This window comes from Phalaenopsis equestris, unplaced genomic scaffold (genome assembly GCF_001263595.1).
Source record: "Phalaenopsis equestris unplaced genomic scaffold, ASM126359v1 Scaffold000278, whole genome shotgun sequence".
In the NCBI taxonomy this organism is placed as follows: Eukaryota; Viridiplantae; Streptophyta; class Magnoliopsida; order Asparagales; family Orchidaceae; genus Phalaenopsis; species Phalaenopsis equestris.
Genome location: NW_018164720.1, coordinates 60682 through 69332, shown reverse-complemented (window position 1 = coordinate 69332; position 8651 = coordinate 60682). Strand labels below are relative to the sequence as shown.

At 37.4% G+C, this 8651-nt stretch overlaps 1 protein-coding gene across 1 annotated transcript; it reads left to right on the top strand.

Moving 5' to 3' along the window:
• Positions 1-1868: 1868 nt before the first annotated feature.
• LOC110024913 (root phototropism protein 2) lies at positions 1869-6155 on the top strand. The gene is made up of 5 exons (XM_020725108.1): positions 1869-2339; positions 2429-2498; positions 2583-2960; positions 3188-3883; positions 5511-6155. The coding sequence occupies exons 1-5, from the start codon at positions 2278-2280 to the stop codon at positions 6006-6008; spliced, it is 1704 nt and encodes a 567-aa protein (XP_020580767.1). The 5' UTR covers positions 1869-2277; the 3' UTR covers positions 6009-6155.
• The last annotated feature ends 2496 nt before the right edge of the window (positions 6156-8651 follow it).

Below are 8651 nucleotides of genomic sequence, written 5' to 3'. Positions count from 1 at the left end.
TTATGGACGCTCAGCCTAATATTCGCATGATCTAATAGACGCTCGACCTAATTATGCCCGACCGAGATAACCCAACATAATAGCGGCCTGACAAAATGAACGTCCGACTTAATGGATGCCCGATCCCTTTCAGCAGAACATCCATACGACCTCTAGGCCATATTTTGTATAGGCTAAAATGCCCTCGCAATACCTATGTATGCAAGGGGTATAGTATGTAATAGTACATCCCCATTCCTATAAATTAGGATCCATTTGTTGAATAAGGGTTACAAAATTTTACTGCTCACTACTCATCTCTCTGTTCCCTCTTCTTTTCTAAGATGCTCTATTTCTTAGGCTTATTTCAAGGACATACTTGGAATCAACAGTTTCATTGTCTCTCGTAGTTTCTCTTTCATTTTTTTCACCTCTATATTTTTGTTCATTTTCATAGTCTCGTCCCACTTTTCTAGAGATATACAACTTCGGTTAAAAATAGTGATATAAATGAGTCGAGTCGTGTCGAATTCGAGCCTCCCTCAAGTTAAATTGGAGCTTATTTAAGTTTCTCGAACTCGAGCCGGAGCTTAAGTTTACAAGTTTTAATTTAAATGTTATAATAAAATGACAAGTAAAATGTACAATTAAGAGAGAAATAATAAGAAATCATTTAAAATAAAGTATAAATTGGTTTTTTAGATATTTTAAATAATTTAATGATGGAATCTTCGAATTTAAAATATTTTGAATATATTTTAAATTAATATTTTTAAACGAGCCGACTCATGAGCTGAGTCGAGTCTGGGCTAACTTGAGCTTAGCTTGTTAGCTCATTTAGCTCAGTTCACAAATTATAGAACTCAGACTTCGAACTGACTCAGAGTCAACTCATCTAAGTTACACCCCTAATTATAAGCAAGCACAAATTTATTGAATTAAAGGGTCTGTTTAGGGCAGTTGTAGCTATCCAACTTATTCAAATAAACTACTTATCCTGATAAACTGCTGATAAGCGGTTGATCCAGATAAGCCGTCTGACTGTTTGATTTGTGTGTTTGGAAAACAGTTGATTCTGGATAAATGACCATTATGCTCCTGTTTTGAACAAATAATATAAACAAACTAGGATATTTTATAAGATAAAAAGACATTACATAACTTGAAACAAGTGATTATTTCTAAATAGAATATACATAAATATATTTATACATAAACATATAAACTCGCATATTCATATTTATGTTGAGATTGTAAGCAATGATTGATGATGCATTTAATAGAGATAAATTATATTTTTATATTTTTATTCCCATATATGTTGCATTAATATGAGAAAACATGCTCAAAGTTTTTCAAAGAGATGGTTGGGTCTGGATCACACAAAGGAGAGAAAAATTCAACATGTACCTAAACTATGGTTTGCACACAAAAAAATCACAAGAACCGAGCAGCACCTTCTTCTTTGTTCGCACATCGACCTTTCTTCTCTCTTGCGATTGTGATTTTCGAACGTCTTCGAAACTCCTCATTTCTCCTTTGTTCTGTATGCTGAAACAGGAACAACAATAAACCGAGCCCCATCTCACCAATCGCGCGATATCTTGGCACGAGAAAGTCGCGATTAAGCTCAGGCATGAAATTTCTTGTGTTGCTCCGAGCGACATCCGAGAGGAGGAGAGGAGATGGCTCGGGGCTCAGGGAGGAAGGCGACCGAGAGAGTCGAGTTTTAGGGCAGAGAGACAGGGTTCGGGAGAAAGGCGAACGAGAGAGTGACGAGGGCCTTTATCGTAAATCGCTCGAGTGAAACACATTTAAGAGAAAAAAGAGTACTAAAAACGCCTCCAGCCCTATTCAAACAGTCCGATGGCGTTTGAAAACGCCTTGAACTCAGTTTATGCAATATACAATTTACCGCCGTTGCTCATCCGGCGTTCTACCGCATCCATCGCCTCATGTTTTTGTCGCATTAACGACTGCAATGTTGGAAACCGGAGCAGCTGTCCCCTTCTTCCCGATGTCGACAACCTACTGTAGAGCTTCCATTGGTGCAATCTCCTCGGCACAGATTCCACCGGACCCTACCACGTTCTCCACCGCCCAACGCCAGCTCTGCCGAGCGACGTGGCTCTCCTCCCGCCACGCCTTCTCCCCGCCCGGCGACGACTTATCTCATCCACACAATACCCGCCGCTCAGCCATTGAATCCACTAGCACACTGTCCCAAGTCCATTAGTTAGCTTCAAAGCATATCCTCTATTTATCCGTACGGTATCTGAAGAAGTATTTTGCAGTCCCATGGCCTCTTCCTCCTCCGCCGCCCACCGCATATCCACCGCCATGGAGCGAACCGGCCGGTGGTTAGTAAAACCTGCCCTCTTTGTATCGGTTGCTATTTTAATTCCAAGATAACGGAATATATACTTTCTTCTTCTTTTCAAACTTTCAGGGTTTTCTCTCAGGAAGTTCCATCTGACATCGTCATCAAGGTCGATGACGCCACTTTTCCTCTCCACAAGGTACCAATCGAATCGCTTTACACCAATAATGGCGTTATTCATAGAATTATAATATCTGATTAGGTTAATTTTTTTTCGATTCAGTTCATACTGGTGGCAAAAAGTGGGTACATAAGAAAGAAGATTATAGAGTCGGATAAATCGGATCTGGCAACTCTGGAGCTCAAGGGGATACCTGGCGGTGCGGATGCTTTTGAGAAGGCAGCGAGATTTTGCTATGGTGTTAACTTTGAGATTTCAGTTGAAAACGTGGCGGCGCTGCGCTGCGCCACGGAGTGGCTTGAGATGACGGAGAAGTCTTGTGAGGGGAACCTCGCCGCGCGCGCCGACGAGTTTATTGCTAAGGCCGCGCTCATCACCCTTCCCGGTGCTGTTGCCTTGCTGAAATCATGCGAGAAACTCCTCCCTTTTGCTGACAAGCTCCGGATTGTGCAGCGTTGCGTTGATGCCATTGGTTCCAAGGTCTGATCTCCGAAACCTTCTATTCATTTTATCTATTGTCGATTTTGTCTGATTTTTAGTTAGTAAATTTTATGATTGAGTTTTTTTAGAATTATACAATGTGTTTATACCACTTGTTGCGGATTGTTTGGCCGGAAAATTTATGCTTTACAGTAAGTCAAATTCAACAGAAACGTGCGTTTTAAATCTCTGATTTGGTTCATGCTCTGTGTTCGCTTCAATTTCAGGCAACTCAAGAGGCAAACTCCCCCAGCCGCTCCCCTCCAGACTGGTGGGCAGCTGAACTCGCCATCCTCAGTCCACCCGTCTTCCAAAAACCCCTTGCCGCCATGAAAGCTCGAGGCGCCGCCCCCAAAACCCTCTCAACAGCCGTCGCAGTTTACGCCGGAAAATCCCTCCCTGACCTCCTCCCCCTCTTCACATCCTGCGGCCGTAGTCCATCCGTCGCTGCTCCCAGCGCTAGTACTGACCGCTCAGCTCAGCGCAACTTCATTGAATCCTTCATCGCAATTCTCCCAACCGATCAGGACGCCCCCCTTCCCGTCGGCTTTCTCTGTTGCTTCCTCCGAGCAGCCATCTTCCTCAATGCTTCAGCGGCCTCCCGGCGCGACCTCGAGCGCCGGATCGCTCCATCCCTCGACCAGGTGGCTGTCGGTGACCTAATGGCCATTGCCTTCGATTTATCCGGCCAGAGGCTTGCTGATCTTGACAGTATTCGCCGGATTGTGACTGGTTTTGCGGAACGCGAAGTCGCTGGTGCCGCCGCACAGCGGGCGGCGCGAGTTGTTGATGCTTTTGTCGCCGAGATCGCGACAGAGGAGGATCTACCGGTTTCCAAATTCGTTGGCATTGCTGGTGCGCTTCCCAAATCGTTACGCCGCTTTGACGACGATCTCTATCGCGCTGTCGACATTTACCTGAAGGTATGAATGCTTTTGGTATTTTTATGGATTATTCGTGTGTGACGAGAAAAATTATTCTATGCGGACATCATCTTATTTTTTTTTTTTTTTAAATTAAAATAGGAAAATATTTGTGTACATAAGACGTACGCAGTGCTGCATACCTCCATGGGTTATTCAGGGGAACAAGAGAGTTATATTGGGGTTATACCCCTCTGTAACCCCCATATAACCTAACCTACAAATGAGTTCCGTGCTTGTATAGTTTCATGGTTACAAGGGAGTTACACGGAGGTTACAAAGGAGTTACACGGAGGTTACAGAGGGGGCATAACCCAGATATAACCTCCCTGTAATCTTTAAATAACCCCTGACGTACGCTGCGCTGCGTACGTCTCATGTACGCAAATATTTTCCCTACCGTCGTATATCTTTTTTGAGATAAGTTGTGGATATGAAATAATTTTTGGTGACGAAGTCTAAATTATATGACAGTTACTCTATATTTTTTGGTTATTTTCGACCTAGAATATCAAATTTAAAAACAATTTGTATTAATATTCTTGATTTTACATAGCACATACTTTTCCATATAACTAAATTATTAAACATCATAATTAAATTATTAGATAAATACAATTAAACTATCTCTCAATAGGATAAGTTTGTTGTAAATTTTAGAAATTTATAATAATCTTGATTTTACATATCACATAATTTTCCATATAAGTATTAAACATGATAATTAAATTATTAGATAAATATAATTAAAATATCTGACAATAGGATACATTTGTGATAAATTTTAGAAATTCGTAATAATCTTGATTTTACATCTCACATAATTTTCCATATAACTAAATTATTAATCATCATAATTAAATTATTAGATAAATAAAATTAAACAATCTCACAATAGGATAAATTTGTGCTAAATTTTAGAAATTTATAATAATCTTGATTTTACATATCACATAACTTCCATATAGCTCAATTATTAAACATGATAATTAAATTATTGGATAAATAAAATTAAATTATCTGACAATAGGATAAATTTGTGATAAATTTTAGAAATTTATAATAATTTAATTACAATTATTATTTAAATTTATTTTTGTTTTATAATTATTTAATTTTATTTGAACAAACACTAAAGACATGTAATCTAAGATACATGATGTAAAAATCAACACTATTCTATATAAAATGTATTAGAAACTTGATTAATATTTTTTGTACTACATATTAAAAATTCATTTCTAAAAACTTAAAATTGTTTTAGAATCAACAACAACATCAACAAAACCTTAATCACTACGATCTGACTACATGAATCCTATTTCTCCATTGTGTCCTATTTAGTGTCATATTTTCAAAAAAATTATTTTAGAATCAATTATAAAATTTTAAAATATTTATGTAAAACATGGAGCTTAATGCAAGGGCCATAAAAATTAAAATGTAATTTTGTTTCTACATTTGATTGGTATTCTTTGTTCATATTTTATCACTTTTTAAGCTCATTATTTAATAAATAAATAAATAAATAAAAATTGTATTTTCAAGCCACTTGTTTTCATTTATTCCCTAGAAATTATTCTCCGATGGCTATCCATAACTCCTAACTTTGCATTAAAATCTTCAGGCCCACTCAGGTCTAGACGAGATAGAGAGGGAGAAAGCCTGCAGCGTGATGGACCCATTAAGGCTATCCTACGAGGCTCGCCTCCACGCCTCCCAAAACAAGCGCCTACCTGTCCAAGTAGTCCTCCACGCCCTCTACTACGACCAGCTCAAACTCCGTAGCACTGCCGCCGATGAGCCGCCGGTTGTGGCCGTCGGTAGAGGAGACGAATCATTGGCCAAAGAAAACGAAGCGCTGCGATCCGAGCTAGCACGGATGAAGCTTTATTTAACGGACATACAGAGGAACCAAGGTAGCAACAGTGGGAAGTCAGCAGCGGTGACGGCCCTGCCGGCGCCCCCGGCCGCCGCTAAGAAGACGACGTTCTTCACGTCAATGTCAAAGAAGTTGGGGAAGCTCAATCCGTTCCGGCAGGGTTCGAAGGATACTTCGGCTATTGAGGGAAATGGTGGGGTGGATTTGGCTAAGCCGAGAAGGAGGAGGTTCTCTATTTCTTGATCAATGATTGTTGTTATAACTTACGTTATTTTATGTAGTTTTGATTTGAAGTTTGGACTGGAGTGTTATGATCGTTTGATTGGTGCGTACCGATGTATATGAAGCTGCCTTGCTTTCGAAAATTTATACTTTTGGCTGGAGCTTTGACCTCCGGATTGTTGATTCTTAACTATAAAATATATAATTTAGTTCATAATATTCTGGAATATAATGATGATTTTTGCAGGTTGGAACCTTCCTCAATAATAGCATCTTTCAAGTCTGTTTTTCAAGCCTGTCGCTCTTTTGCGAAGCTCTAGTTCAACTATCATGACACTAGCTTCTTCCGATCTCTCGAAAGACTCAATTTTTTTCTTGACATGTTTGATAAGAGCCTTAAACTCACTTAGGAGTTCATCTGATTTTTTTATCTTCTTCGGATTAACTAGGAGGTACTTAGACTCTGTAATAATATATTTGATGCGTGCTAGAAAATTCACGGTGGTAGAGTAACGGACTATCATTTTATCGTTGTACGAAAGTTCAACACACACACAGATGAAAGAGAAATAAGCAGTGATGACTCGAGAAGTTTTTTACGTAGAAAACCCGTAAGGGAAAAACTACGGGGTTTGGCTCAGTTGCAGAAATTCACTATTGATTGTTGATTAAAGGAATCCTTTGTCCCACAGACGGAAAAAGTTAATTATATTTTTTAGATTACAACGTCGACTAACGATGTATGGTTGGTGGTGATCGATGGTGGTTAGTGGTAGTTGATGACGGTTGTCGAAGGTCGACGACGGTCGGCGGTAGTTGATGACGAAGGTCGGCAGTAGTGCTGAGCTGCAGCTTCTCCTCAAGTCCTCAGACTCTCTCTCTAGATTTCAGCTTCCTTTCATGTGAGGGGTGGGGGTCTATTTATAGTGTTCTAGGCGCAATTAATGCAAGAATATCAACCATTTTGATCGGACGGTCCAAGGAGTTTCCTCCAATCATGTCGTGTTTAATGGACATTTGAGTACCTTAATGATGTTGGAATTGGGTGATCTTGGGCTCGTTGGATTCTTCTTGTCGAGCCGCTCGATTCGAGTATAAACCTGTCAGTGTCGACATCTATTTGATATTCCAAATATGTCTAGAAATCTTCCAATTGTGGTTTAATGACTTGATCTGAGCTTGATTTGACTTGGATTGAATTAGTTTTCATATCATTAAGTTTGTCTCATCAAGCCGGTCAGTTTGATTATAAGTTTGCTAAAATCGGAGCTCTAGATGACTTTTTGTTAAGATTTAAATATTACTTGCTTAAAATATCGTCTTTAGATTTGTGTTATACTTCGAGATTCATGTCGGATGATGAAAATTTATTATAGACGTATCAATATTAATTAAAAAAAAGGTACTCATAATTTGAAGGTTAAAATTTTAGAACTTTAAAAGATTTTAGAACTATTTTTCTTCTAAAATTATTCAATGATTAAAATAATTTAAAATTATTTTTTAATAGATGTATTGAAATATTATATTTTTTAAATATTTATCTACATATATATATTTAAAATAAATAAACTCTTAAGAGTATTATAGGAGATTATTAAATGAAGCCACATCTGCAAAATAGATGTTACACTAATAGTCTCTAATTTTGCTGCTACTGCAAAAATAAAAATAAAAATAAACAAGTTAATATATCTTAATCATCTAATTTACGAGTTATTTAAAAAAAAATTTTATCTGAGGATATTGTTATTAATTTTTAATCATTTTTTTTTTCACAAATTGATTTAACTCTTCTTTTTCATCTATTTTTTTATATTAGTTTTCAATATTTAATCAATATATTTAGAATCAATTTAGATAGATATTTGAAATGATTTACTCCTTCTCTATAATGTTATAATGTTTTATAGCATAACAAATTTGAAAGGGTCTTTTATAATTAATTATTCTCTTGTGTCATCCTTAACACATTTTTATTCCTTTTTTTATTTTCATTTTTTAAGTAAAGAGTTATCCACTCTATTTTTTATATTTATTTTTTAAAATCTCTCAATTTCATCTTCATTCACGGTATTTAATAGGATTAATCAAATTCTCTCTTTGAATATAATTTACAAATATTTTAAATATCTCAATTAGGTTATTTTTATTTACTAAAAATAATATTCCAGTCATTAAAGTGACCACTTAATTGATATTCCCCAAAATTTGACTTATATTGAGGAGCCCAAAAGGATTCTAGAATATGATGTGAAGAAGCTTTGTAATAGAGAAATCTCATTTATAAGAATTTTTTGGAAGCATGGATCGAAGAATGATGCTATTTGGGAGAAATTCTATGAGATGCAAGAAAAATATCCACAACTTTTTGTTTGAGGTGTGTTTATTTTTGAAAAAGGAAGAAAAGGCTTAATCCAAAATTAGGAGTTGGTTTGGAAAGACACACCTCTTGGTGAGGATTATAGCGCAACCTCTAACATTTTACTTCTCAAAGTCAAGAAGGAAGGGGGAAGTTGTGATTGCTGTGTAGTATCAAGCCGTGTAAAGGAAGAAAAGGAAGGAGAGGGAAGAAGCAGCGTCAACGGCTTACCTGGATTAAGCCGCTGCCAAAGGCATGTCTCCTTCGCTTGAGGAAGGGGAGCTAAGCCCTAATTGTGATTA